This window comes from Bombus pascuorum, chromosome 1, assembly GCF_905332965.1.
Source record: "Bombus pascuorum chromosome 1, iyBomPasc1.1, whole genome shotgun sequence".
NCBI classification, from domain to species: Eukaryota; Metazoa; Arthropoda; class Insecta; order Hymenoptera; family Apidae; genus Bombus; species Bombus pascuorum.
Window position 1 is genome coordinate 7,018,426 of NC_083488.1, and position 14,089 is coordinate 7,032,514.

The 14,089-nt window shown below is 36.8% G+C and overlaps 2 protein-coding genes across 9 annotated transcripts in view; one reads left to right on the forward strand and one right to left on the reverse strand.

The window, feature by feature from the left end:
• Positions 1-241: 241 nt before the first annotated feature.
• LOC132916200 (PAT complex subunit Asterix) lies at positions 242-1,030 on the forward strand. The gene is made up of 2 exons (XM_060975992.1): positions 242-385; positions 547-1,030. Exon 2 carries the CDS (start codon positions 555-557, stop codon positions 885-887), a length of 333 nt encoding a protein of 110 aa, XP_060831975.1. The 5' UTR covers positions 242-385; positions 547-554; the 3' UTR covers positions 888-1,030.
• Positions 1,031-1,033: 3 nt separating this feature from the next.
• The window catches only part of LOC132915117 (diacylglycerol lipase-alpha), a 52,912-nt gene continuing 39,856 nt past the window's right edge, over positions 1,034-14,089 (reverse strand). For 4 of the 8 annotated variants that reach the window (XM_060975080.1, XM_060974988.1, XM_060974839.1 and 1 more), the window contains 11 exons: positions 13,284-13,612; positions 12,635-12,830; positions 11,640-11,828; positions 11,090-11,380; positions 10,137-10,366; positions 9,973-9,996; positions 9,121-9,253; positions 3,959-4,308; positions 2,928-3,272; positions 2,654-2,828; positions 1,034-2,565 (listed from right to left, as the gene is read on the reverse strand). In XM_060975080.1, coding sequence (XP_060831063.1) covers positions 2,287-2,565; positions 2,654-2,828; positions 2,928-3,272; positions 3,959-4,308; positions 9,121-9,253; positions 9,973-9,996; positions 10,137-10,366; positions 11,090-11,380; positions 11,640-11,828; positions 12,635-12,830; positions 13,284-13,612 — 2,541 coding nt within the window. In that variant the 3' untranslated portion in view covers positions 1,034-2,286. Of the gene's footprint in view, positions 2,566-2,653; positions 2,829-2,927; positions 3,273-3,958; positions 4,309-6,571; positions 6,772-9,120; positions 9,254-9,972; positions 9,997-10,136; positions 10,367-11,089; positions 11,381-11,639; positions 11,829-12,634; positions 12,831-13,283; positions 13,613-14,089 lie in introns of those variants that run through there. The other 4 variants (XM_060975183.1, XM_060975130.1, XR_009659872.1 and 1 more) reach the window with 4 other exon arrangements.

Consider the following 14,089-nt stretch of genomic DNA (forward strand, 5'->3'; position numbering starts at 1 on the left):
TTTATGCATGTTCAATGTTCAATATGTTAAGAAAGTGATTATTGAGAATTCAATAATTATTAATTAAATGTGAAAAATAAATACGTTTACGTATTGATAGTGCTAAATATATGTAAACTTTAACGTTTAAAATTTATATTTAAAAGTAAAATAAATTAGTTTTTCAAACTGTTTGGGTATTCTTAAACTCATCAAAATGTTAGATATAAAAGGTGTATCGTTATCCCTGAAGACAGAGATAAAATTACTAAGGATTACTAGTGTATTTGGTCAAAAGCACTGGTTGAGAGGAAACATGTACGTCAGTAATCATTTGTTTAATTGTCATTGTTAAATCAGAATTGTTCATACAAGTTACTTTCTATATATTATATTTACTATACTGGTAAGTGAACTTATATAATTTTGAACTATTATCGTTTAATATTAATTTGTGTTGGAATAATTTTATCATGATCTATCATAATTTGATAACCTGAAAACTTTTAGTGATTTATGATTCTGTAATAAATAGTTATTAAATTTGGATTCATATGTAAATTTCAGTTCATAAAATGAATAGTTCATCGGATCCTAGACGTCCGGAACGAGAAGTTCGGTACAAACCGAGTGTGGCAGGCAGTCAGGCACAATCAGACGACAATGCAACTCCAGATTATATGAATATATTAGGAATGACCTTTAGCATGTGTGGTTTAATGATGAGATTAAAATGGTGTGCATGGGTTTCACTATATTGCTCATGTATTAGTTTTGCTAATTCTAAAGTGAGTGACGATACTAAACAAATACTTAGCAGTTTTATGTTATCCATATCAGCAGTTGTAATGTCGTACTTACAAAATCCACAACCCATGACTCCACCATGGGCATCTGCGATACAATAAAGAGTTTTTCAAATTCACGCCACTCTCTTAGAATATTAATTATTTAATCATTTTTTAAAAATTCTTGTAAAATTAATGTGTTAATGTTGATACAATAAAACAGTTTTTAAATTAAAAAAGTAAAGTAGGAGAGGTAAAATAAAGTATTGAATTGGCATTTTTATTTTTTGAAAAGTATATTTTAATACATTAAATGAATTACTTTGCAATGTATCACTTTTCGCTAATGATATTCTACAAATGTCACTTACAATATTTCTCTAATATTTATATATTATATGTATAGTATTTTCTAAATATCTATCGCGTAAGCTAAAAATTAAATAGATCAAATATATTTTTTCTATTTTTTTACATAAATACAGTAATTTTAAAGATTCAACTATTAAAAGATTGTTGATAAAAATTATGTTTCGTAGCTCATAGTTTTCTGTTATATAATTATATCTTCTTACCAGCTACATATTTTACATCTTACACGTAATCTATATACCTTTTCAGTCCCATTTTTGCATCTATTGAAAGATTAGTAAAAAATGTAATAGAAAGTATTGTTCAATCGTATAATGAAAGATCTCGAACATTAAGTAAAAGAGATAATGTTAAGTGACAAAATCATATAGACAATATCACACTTTGTTAACTCTATTAAAAACTGTACAAAAATGCATGCATACAACTCTATTAAAAACTGTACAGAAAGCTGGTACTAAATGCGATTGACGAGTAGGCCAGTGCAATTTTTTTATAGACGTTTACACGTTTTTACCATGTTATAACAATCAACAGATTAAAAAGAACAAGAATCTATATTCTTAGAAGTTATCCTTAAAAGTTGATATTTCTTTTGAGTGACAAGGCATCTTCATTCGTGTAAATCGTCATTCATTATAATCCGCTGCCTTTTTGCTAATTTTCTTATTTGTCTTTATATATGTATATTTATTTATTAGATCTTTAATGTATATGTAATTAACTCTGTATCTTATTTGTCCTTTGGTTTATCATTTAGTTGGCAGAAAACGTTCTGAATCAGAAAATACTTCGTCTCATTCGAGAAATGGCTGTACAAAAAGGAAAACAAAAAGTAGTATTTTTATACTACGATAAAAATCATATTATTCGAATTTGACTATCTATCTATTATTTGAGAAATTTCAGAACTTCTCTACATATCGAGTTTCCGTTTACTGTCTTCATACTTCAGTGAAAGATCGTATAAAAAGAGGCAACATAAATATATGGCCCCTTCATTTTAGAATATTTCATATGTTCATCCATCCAAGGGTTTAAGGGAATGATTCTAAACGATCACACTGAAGAATGTGACATTGGCACAGACATTTTAAATCTATTCCACCTCATTTCTATGGTCCCCGGTCGGTCTAACATTTTCCAATTAAACGCTACTTTCGCCTCGACCAACCAGCGTAATCGGATAAACGTATTTCTTGCGTTTCGCGTTGAAAAATGGCGAACTATGTTGCCCGTGCGTAGGTGTTGGCGATAGTCCACGTAGAAGAGGTAACGAAGCATCACCAGGCAGTCCTGTTGCGTCAAATTTCTTTTTCCACTCTGCCCCTAAATCCGTAGCTGGTGCCATCAAACCTTTACACTCTGGGGAACTTCTGACACTGAGGAACACGTCGTTACTGCTATCACGTTGTCCAGAAGAACCCTTGAAAACGATAGGAACATGTTAACGTCGTGAAAGTGCAAATTTATCTAGTTTATAAAGTATGATGTCTTATAGAACAATCGAATACTTTTGCTTCGAAAAAGTCCAAACTGGATCCATTCGTTTCGTGTTCCTCCACGGGGAAACCTGATTGAACTCGATTCAACGTTTGAGACGCCCTAGATGAATGGGAAGAGGCTTGCGACGAGGAGTTTTCGGACAAATCGTCTCTGCAGCAGGCAGCTGTGCACACTCTTTGCTCTCTGCAATTTTCCATAAATATTACGTTAAGGATAAAAAAATAATTTCCAATTCCAAAAGAAAAAAAAAAGTAAAGAATAAAACAAAAATATTTAGGCTACCTCCTGACGATAACAGAGTCCCGTCTTCTCGGTACTGGCGGCGGAAGACCAGCGGTTAAGCTCTTGGCGCTTTCGTAGCTCGCCTCGCTGTTGCCGCTGCTTGTGTTACTGCCGTTGTTCCCTTCCCTCAGGAAGTAATTCTTCGCCGAGAGCATAGCGAAGTGAAGATTGTTCTTCAAGTCGTCCGCCGCCGTTGACAAGTTTCCCGAAATCTTGGGTGTACGCCTCATCGGTCTCGGTGGTGGTACCGGCGATGGTGGACTGCTCGACGCCTCCGAGAGAGTTTCCGGTGTGGCTAATGGCGCCGTTCGAGAACTCTCGTCCCAGTCTCTTCGACGATTCGATCTTCGTGTTAAAAAATAAGAAAAAAGACGAACAAGAAGAAACTGCTTGACATAACTCTTGAGATCGATAAAAAATAAACTGTAGCTAAAGAGCAACATTTTATGATCGAAGACAACAAAGAAACTATGATGTCTGATTATTAGAGCGTAAAGTGTTCCTCTTAAGCTGCAATTCTTCGGAAGAACCGTTTTCCGTTAGATGGTCTGATGGAGTGCAATGAGTATTTAGGTGCGCGATTGCCGAAGCGGTGAACCTTGTGAATCGTGAAACATAAGCGAACGTGAACGAGAGCGTGATATATGAGGTTCCTTAAACTCGATGGAATACTATTTCGATTGTTTCTCGCGCGTATGTATGTAGTTAGAATGAGATTAGAAACGCATCGAATGCAAATATACAAATCGAAATTTAACGTATAAATTTCCTGCCTCGGACGTAAATATTTACATAACTATTTTATAAAATTTGACAAAATACAGTGCAAATACAAATACGTGGAATATTCTTCTACCCGTACGTTTATTATCCCTAAGACAACCAATTTATTACATCGTTATATCTAGCGTGACATTCTTTTCGTTGACTTAAAATCCTCATCGTAAACCTAATATATCGGTGTCCATTTAACGTCGGTCCTCCGTCACGGACCATAGTTCGTTGTCCAGACGTATAATTGCTATTCTTACGATTTAGTCTCGTCGGCCCTGGGCGTGTTGAGCAATTCGCTGGCCAGACTGACGTATTCCCATGGAATTCCCCTGGAGTCGACGCTCAGCTCGCGACCAGCTTGAGGAAACTCCGAGGGGCTTTGCAACGACGTGAAGCTTGTCTCCAGGCAGAGTTTGTGCGGTGGCGTCCCAGCCAGGTTGCTAGGATGCGATTTTACGGGGCTGGATGAAGAGAGTAACGCTCTCATCTCCTGTTCCACCTCCATCTCCTGGATCTCGACGGCCTCGCGTGCCTCCGACGGCTCCGTCGATGATGCGTGACCGGAAGCCAGCCTCTGTGGCTTCGCCGGTCCCAGGGTCGTTACAACCTGACATATCCACACGCGTGGTTCCAATATAATCGTCTCACGAAACCGCCAGACATTATTTTACGACAATTCCGTGTTATTTTCTATTGTGATTCAAGAAGCAATTTGATTCGAACCGATGATTAGCGAATGTCATATATCGATATACAGGATGTAAGACCTTGCAAGTTGATAAGATATCTTGCTGAGTACTATAAGCTCACAAGGTCTTACAGCCTTTTTCTTTATTATAACACCTTTCGTGACATTATGATAGGTGATAATGACAGGTGGTAATGTTATGAATCGATAGAATTTTTGAAGTTACAAAAAGAAAAAGGTATAAAGTTTAAAATATTTGTCAATCAGATAGCTTCGAAATTCGTGGTCACCTTGCCCTTTATTGCGTTTAGAAACCTTTGGTTCATATCTATGTATCCTTACAAAATCTACTTTTACATCGATCAACGATTGAATGGAAATTAACATTTAAATCCGATTTCTTTGCTTCTCTATTCTTTGCACCTTTATTTTAAAGTTTAAGTTTTATTGGATTTGCGTGAACGTTTAAAGAATTACTGCAAATTGGTGATCGATATCATAAACGTTATTTTACTGATTCATGATACATTAGATAAGGTTTGGATTCGTGCTAACATTGATAGATAAAACGGCAAAGAAACAGCTGTATCGTTGACTAAAGTGAAGAGCGTGGACGATTTGAAGGTCGTTTCCCGCAGAATAACTTGCTGAAATATTTTTCTATTTCACTTTACTCGCTCTTACAGAAATATTTCTCCGTCCGATAATTCGCTCTTCGGGACACGAAGCGTCTAACCCGCGCTTCTTTATACATCTTCAAAGCAATTTCGAAACTTTGCAAAATATACTGTGCAATTTATTTCTCGTTTTATGCTGTACGAGAAAGATGAACGTGAGTTTCTAATTTTCATTATCCAGCATAGGAATTTTTAACAAGTATGTATATATTCATAAAAGATATAAAGAAGTTTCCGAATAAATTGACTAAAAGTTCAGGTATATGCTACGAAATTCGCTCGCGTACATTTATTATTCCTGTACTACGTAGGAAGCGAATTTCTTTAATTTATTTAAGGTAAAAAATAAAAAAAAAAAAGAGGGATAAAATATAGAGATGAATTTTTACCCGATGCAGCAACATTTTTGCTATGGAAAAGAATTATTACTCGTATAAGAAAAGAACGCGTTTAAATACTTGATGTTTTATCAGAATATTCTGCCTTCATGCTATTGACGTACGATAGATGATGATAAACTTAATTACGAACTGAACGAAAAAATCAAATACAATGACCACATGATAGACTAAATGCGTGAGTACACATGCATGAACGACTGGGTGGCAAATAGCATTCGACTGATCGACGATCAATTTTCTGCTCTACATCGTTTATCTACGGCTCTATCGTTACAATCGTAGTTATGCTTCTATCGTACACATATCGTTTAACACGATCTCGCGTACGAAACTAATCTCTATGTTCATTTACGACACGTACTCCTGTTTCGTTTCGGAAGCAAATGTATATTTCGAGCAAACGTGTAAATGAACGGTCGTGATTGTGATACTTAAAGATCATGATCGTGAATAATTACATGCGATAAACTAATCAAAGATAGATTAGACTGCAATTTGGTCGCTGCAGACGAGACCGTCGATTTTATTGTCTTAAAGTGTATATAAGGAATAGATAGACTAAATATACCAATCAAATACACATTACATATTTCAAGGTTTAATTTGTACAATTTACTGAAAAGATCTACCATCTTACTGTTCTAAAATAAATACTAAAATAAAATAGATTCAATTATTTTTCGCTCGAATTCTAACATAAATACTTTTATAACACTGTATCGTAACAATCCACTCGAACAGATAATTGCTTGAAAATTTAGAAGAACAAGCAAGTATAACACAGAGAGATCGTATACGACAAACGTTCGTGTAGCAACAACGAACGTCTGCAAGCAGTTAGCTAAAGACAGTCACTTCTTCAGCGACCTGCATCACTCTGAACCAGCGATACCATCTCGTTCTATCTTTTGCTCGTAATTTTCAACCATACAATCGACACACAGTCCATTACAATTCTACCAATGTAAATATCTACGAGAACACTCTCTATCTACATTCTACATAATGCGAAACCGTTAATTAGAAATGATTGGGTAATGGTATCACCGATTCGTGGTTGTTGGTGAAACACGGACCCGATGAAGCCGAAAGACATCAATGTACCTTGTGCCGTGGCAAGAAGAGTGTGTGGTGACATAGACGTCGGCGTCGCGGCCGTGAGAGCTCGTCGGTGTACTTTGATGATGGAGTACGACCGCGACGTGTCGTTGTTCAGGCGTCCGTTGTGTTGCTGCGTCCGTCGCAACCGTTGCACGCGTTGCTCTATCTCCGTCTGCAGCGCCGCGATCTCTGCACGCTGACACCTAATCCACACACCACACACCCTCAGCCACACATCCTTTCGTGAGATCGCCGGTTATTATCGGTCGCCACGATACAACTTTTTTCGCATTTCATCAATTTCGCAATGCAAAACCTATGTAATCTAGCTCTATGTAATTAGGAAATCGGTTAATTTTCTACGCTACGGGGATGTCAGAGATTCGAGAGAACTAAGATTCCAATCGAGAAAAAATAGCCGAGGATAGAGATACAGCTTCAGAATTTATTCAAGCAGGAAAGCAACGAGACGGCTACTCCTCGTTTCTCCACGCTAATATGCAAGTAATTTAGCCAATACGTTGGTTCTTTGGAAGTTTAACAGATTACTTGTACGCTTAAGGGATTGCGTTCATCCGTTATCCTGTTTTCTGTAGACTTTGAACCGTCGATTAATTTTCGATGTATTTCAGGTAATCGACTACGTTCTAAGGTGCGAAAGTTGCTTGCTTCGTCACTACCATGCAAAGCGAGAGCAGATTAATCACCATCTTTCCTTTTTTGCCATAACAGTCGAGGCTGATACATTAGCATGATCTGGAAAAGTGTGAAATTAGGAAAAGAATCTAACGACTCGAGACGCAAAGCGAATATTAATAGCCACAAAACAAATGTATAATCATTTCTTTTTTGCACATGTATTATTTATATAAAATCTATTCCAATTAATTTTCGATTAAATAATAGAAAGTATAATTTCGTGATAATTGCGAATAATATAAATAATACATGACGTATAGAATTCTATTCGTATTACTTTTAAATGTTTCAGGCATAGAAATAGGAAGCGAAATTTAACAAATAAATAAATAACAACATTTTCGTGGTATAAAGTATATTGATCAAAAGTAGCGTACATCAAAAATTATACAGAATCGAGTTGTTCCGATATGCAATCAAAACGACCACTATCGGATGGAAGATATATTATATATTAATATAATATATATATATATTAATATAACGTATTTGTTTCACTTAGGTAATCAAGGTTGGTATAATATAATTTTTCGAATAAAAAAGTTCTGTTATTGGATTAATTTAATTATTGCATCGATTACGCTTCTTTTCTCATAAGAATGTCCATACGATTATTACGTACGTATGTTTAGTCGTTTTGGATGCAATCGCGATTCAAGTGAAAGTACAAAATAAAACACGAAGAAAAACAAAAACCATTTAAAAAGAAAGAGATGTACAGAATTATGCGAGAAGCTATAAATATAATCGTTTGCAAATGTTACGGTAACCCATGCAGTGTCGAAGAACATGCGTGTCAGCTACTTGATCGATTTAAACGAAAATAAAAAAGTAAAAAACTGAGATATTCTATATAGTAATTTTCAATCGATTCTTATTACATCGTATAAATATTATTGCTTCGATATTGTGCTAGAAATTAATTTAAAAAAGGAGCTATAAACCAAATAGTTTTTAAATATAAATGAAGGAACGTAAAATTAAATAAAAAATACTACCCTATTTAAGAAAAACTACCACTACAACCACCTCACTTGTGGTTTTACGTATACTTAACTACATAACTATATACAAAAACATTACGCAACAAATTGATTAAAATTTACTTCAACTTAAACGTAAAAGAATCTTATAGCTTCTTCGTCAGTCGGACATTAAAATTCGATAAAAAGTATCACTTTGTAACAAACAGGTTTTATCATAAAAGCTCTATTGCTAGTAAATCGTCAGTGGATTAACAGTTTCGTCGCGAAGAAAGAATCTGTGATACCTTTATCACTCTTAATATCCACATCATTCATCTAACGATAACATATAATTTCTACAAAGAATGTTTCATAGAATGAAAATATTGGAGTCATGATATTGCTCTCACAGTAAAAACTACTATACAAAATTGATAGAAGGACTAAAAAAAAAATGCATATATATATATATAAAATTTCTACTATCTGTGTCAATTTACGTCTTCTATTTAAAGATATGATCGCCAATGTGAATATTAGCAGCGAAAGGATCGATATTCACAACAGAACAGCTCCACCTCGTTATCAAGATCCAGACTTCGTTTCCTTTTGTTCGTGTACCTCGACATTGACCACAATAGTCTCGTTATCCGTTTCCGCGACGTTTCGAGTACTTTCAGTTCGCACACTACCAACATCTCCATTTTTCACGTGTCCATTACTCTCTATATTGATTACTACGTTCTGAGGTTTGTCCTCTTCCTTCGGATTCAGTTCGTCCGTTGTTTCCTCCAAGATTTCGTAATTACCCAGCCTTACCGAGGACATTCGGCGAACCGGCGGTTGCGACCTCTTTATCTGACGAATTATCAAATCGGTCTGGCTTACCTTGTTCAATGCTTTCAGCATATTGTCCGGCATATGGTCCTGTATCATCACCGGGCTTATCAACACCTCGTCGAAGTCGCACGGTCCTGCCCAAAGCGCTTGGTACACCGGTTCGTGTTTGTGTAACATTTGTCTGAAATAAAAGAAGGAAATCTTATGTTCGTGCGGGTCAAGTTCGACCATCTCATTTTTTTTCAACGAAATTAATTCTTTAATCTTCTATGAGACACTAGTCGCTACGTGAGATTCATGCAGTTGGATGCATACGCAGATTTGAATATTTGATGGATGACTTCCTCAACTATGTACGTTATTTTTAAAGTATCATTTATAAAGCGATGTAGCCCGATGGTTTTCAAAGTCTGAAAATAGTTTCCGCGTATCGGTGCTCGAATTCTAGAGATCTAAAGTATTGGAGTAATTTGAAGATATAGGAGAATTTAAATCCATGGATAGCTCTTTAAATTTTCTATTTAAACCGGATAACGTGTGGTTCTCAACGTAACACTTTTCAGTCAGCTCTCAAAGTTTGAAAACGATCGTACCATTAATCTTACTAAAAAATTACTTCGTGCACGAATCCGTGCACGATTAGGTATAATACTACGTATCGCGCGGTATAACATCGTGTACTCGTTCTCTATAAATTTCAATCATGCAAATACATGGATATAGAAGATGATTGTACGACAATTTCTTCGACAGGAAACAGTCATAAATGTGCGGCGATAGATTTCAAAGAAACAGTGTAGAATACGAATCCGAGGAACACATGCGGGGCAATGCGGGCACATCTCCAAGATGCAATTACCCAGAGCAACCCTGAAAATGCAAACTTTTCGATAAACGTACCTCCAACGGCTCTCATACTTTTTCCTAGAAACGAAAAACATCTTTCATTAAAATTTGCTCTTAATCACCTTCCTCGAGAGTCATTGCATCATAACGTTTCGTGTCTGCGTTTTAAACGATGCTTAAAATAAAATCGACGACGATACACGAACAAACAAACTTACTCTCCCTTGTTGGGATGATGTCGAACAACGTGTATGATTCGACCGGGTGGATAGAGAGGCCTGTGCAATGTCAACGCGATGCTGGAGTCGCTCGGAACAACGGTCTGCGAACGAGCTAGGTCCTTGTCTCTCTGATACTCGCTGATACATCCACCAGCTTCTAAATTCGCAGCCGAGGTAGGGGTGGAACCACAACCGCAACACATCACCGAGCACGCTATCGTTTTCCACTGAAACGATCGTTACGATTGACGGCGCAGCCTCTACCCGATTATACGGGAACACTTATCGTTCTCCTTGGTAGATGCTAACGTATATTGGGCAGTGCGCGTAAAATATCGTTTTTCTCTCTTTTCTTTTTTTTTTGAAGTTTGAAATTCGCTGGAAAACCCTAAAGTTACAAATTTTCTCCGATGCTATATAATACATGCGTCGAATATTTAAGAGAGTCATAGTAAAACTATTAGAATTTTGGAATGTAATGTCGTTGGTTATTGATGCTGTTAAAAGTACATATTTAGTATTAGAATGTATAAATGTTAGGGTAGATCAACGCTGATTAGCTTGTCGATGTTTACACAAATTTATATTTTCAGGGACAATGACAGAGATAAACTTGCGAGCACGTATTTATTCCCTAAATTATTTTTTTAAATGTTGTAATACGCATTTCACTTTTAATATTCTATATACCATAACGTTTGTGTTTCCTTCGTATATCTTTATGTTTCTTATATATTTACATTTCTTAAATTTTACAAAAATCATTGTAACGCGTATCATGGAAGGAGCGTTATATTTTTCCTTTAATTTCATATCGAAGAAGAACAAAATAACTGATGACGAAGATAGAAGGGATACTACATGTTCTTTTTAGTGTGACTGACATTCCATTTATTCGGAAGGTTATAGGAGTTCTGTATTTTCTATTTCTCCCACGATAAAGTACGTACCTTTGGATCGACGCTCCTTTTTATGGCATTGATAAGATCAGCTCTTAAGCTCTCCATCTGTCTAAGACCTATCCTAGGTACGACATCTTTCCCAACTACTACGGATGTAATAAATTCCTGTGAGTATTGCTGAGCAGGCATGCTCAAGAGACCACCCGGTGGAGCGAACGAGAAGCACACCAGGTCAGGATAGTCTTGTTTAAGCAAAATCGCTAAGATAGCTGCTGTACCAGCTCCCAGAGAATGACCGACGAGTGTCAGACCAAATTGATGGGTCCCCCTCGACGTATCCTGGAGGAAAAATTTGAACAGTTCCCCATCAGGAAAATTGTATTTCATAAAATAATTGCTTAATGCTAAGACGAATATAAAAATTTAATTGTTAAATAAAATAAACGCAATATTTCTTGTGTTCGGTGCATTACTCTTTTAGTGTGACGCTGTTCGTGACATAACGTGCAAAGGTGATAAAATATAATTGCTTCGTTCAAGTTAGTTCTTACACATAACGCATTTGCATTTATCGCGACGGCAAGGCAAAATATAATACCTTGGCAAGCGCACGGGATATAATTTCCTCTTCTAGTAGTTTCTTTCGAATGTATTCGGCTGCTTGGACCATACCCTTATGGCCTAACCAGTCCTCCCTCGGTGGTGACAATGGTAACACTTCACCCTCCGCGTTTAAGTCCGTTAATACATCCTTCATGCTGAGGGTTCCTCGTATACTAACGACAACCTTGAAAAGAGGCAGCAGAAAATTGGTAATTATCCGTCCTCAAGTTCGCTCGAGTTCGGGATAAAGCGACCTTTAAACCCTATCTTAGAAATCGAGGATTAAAATTTTCTATGGAATTTTAACAAGAGGCAAACTATCGGTTTTTCATTATTTCGATCCACTTCCTTTACTATGTTAAAATTCTCGAGTCTTCTTTCATACACTAATATCGAGTCTCCATTTTTCAATGGATAAAGTGAGATAAGAAATTAAATTTCGCTTAGTTTCGCTCCGTCGCTAATCAGGTATCGTATTTTATTAAATAATTATTGAATTATTCAAAGATGGATACTTTCAAATATATATTAAACTCGTGAGAAGTTTAACAGAGTTAAGCAAAATGGTGTAACTTATTCATCATGGATTAAACTACAATTCTCACACGATGACTCTATACATACGGGTATACATATATTTATAACAGGTAACTTCTCACGGATGTCGTTGCGACGAAGTTCGCTGTGATGGCATGCTTAATAGTCATTGAAAAATTCATGAAGTCGCTAAAGGAGATCCATTTATTCTACAATTAAGCAGCCAAAATACCGGCGTATCGCAATTTGCTTTAATCTCGAAATCCGTACCGGTGCAGATTGCAACTTTTATGTGAAGAATTCGATCGGGTTGTTGACGAATATCGTCGCGAACGAGCATCGCGAGATACCTAGAGGACCTATCTCTATTCTATCTCTAATTCTTCTCGTGTTCGCTGTTTTTCGAGCAAACGCGGTTCGATGCATGCGAATCAATGAGGAAACGCGCGAAACCTTTTTCTTCGTGTAATCGAGCGCGACGAAGAACGGCGTCTCACCGACGTCGACGTGAAAAGTCGCATAAATGACCTCCACCTCAGCGACGTCAACCATCTTTCTTAATGCTGCGTAATTGCACTGGCAACAATTGTCTTCCACAACGGTCGCCTCGTCATCGTGCCTGCCGCACGGGAAACAGCCGCATCTTAATCTGCCACAAAGTTCCAAACAACTTATTTTCCTCGATGCTTTCACTCTAGAAATTAGTCCGGGCATGCAAACGCTTCCAGATGCTTCGCGTGCCGATTACTCGCGACTAATTGATTGGACGAACAATTTTACTGGAGAAACTCGTATCCTGATTCTTTAAATGAAAGGTTACGATTAGGTAAACGTTTACGACGTAACGAATTCCAAATTTATGTTGTAACAAATAAAAATGTAATCGGAGAGTGTAATAGGATCTCGAAGGAAGGAAAAGAGAATTTCGTGAAAACTCGCGTTGTTTCTGAGAGAACAGAAAGGGAACAGAACGAAATTCCTTTATAGATAGTGGATATAATTAAAATCCGAAACTCGATCGATTCTGCCGAGTAATCGCGCGAAACATCGTTGAAAAATCAATTGACACTAACACCTGGAATCACGTTCACGGTAACATTACCTCGTGCAAAGCTGACAAAGACCGGTGGAATGGCTAATGAGGAACATGGGCCAGCCGTAAGCAGCGAGGGCAAAGTGCATGTAATGAATGGCCGATTGAAAGTGGCCCAGATCACCATCCTCGGTCAAGGACAGGAATTTAGTGCGAGGTGTAACTGGCACACCGGATAGAAACTCGTACGTATCGTTCTTTCGTTGCTTCACTATCAGTTCCCGTTCGATTTTTTGGAACTTTCTCAATAACACCAGACCGGCGACCACGTCCGATGGAACCACGTCAAGGTCTCGGAAGAAGTCGCTCAATAATCTGGCGATGTCTGCGAACGAATTCTGGGGAGGAATCAATCTCATTGAAAACTTAGGTTGCTTCTATCAGATCGATGCAAACGCTTTGTGGTATTTTTAAATATTTCAACGTGCAAAGAGTAAATTTTCGGCAACTAAATTAGACTATTAAATATCAATATTTTGAAAATATAAAATCAATATAAAACGATGAACCAATATTATCGAAAATATTAACTCTAATTTTATTTCTTCGATCGTTTCCGCTCAAACAAACAAAATGCGAGAGCGCAAATTTATTCGATGAAAATAATTTATATTTTGACCTCGCTGTTCAATGAATAGTTATCATCAGATGCATATCATTATACGTAGCAATGAAGATAATGACATGTATGTATGCAAGTTGACGTCGAAATGTCCATCACGTTTCTCGGTTAAATGCAAATCGATAATGTTTCTTGAAACAATTCGATAGAAAAGAGATCAAGCATTTTGCATCGACCTGAAGCAAATCTTCGA

Coding starts and splice junctions, on each gene's coding strand:
- LOC132916200 (XM_060975992.1), top strand. CDS start 555: ATGAATAGTTCATCGGATCCTAGACGTCCGGAACGAGAAGTTCGGTAC.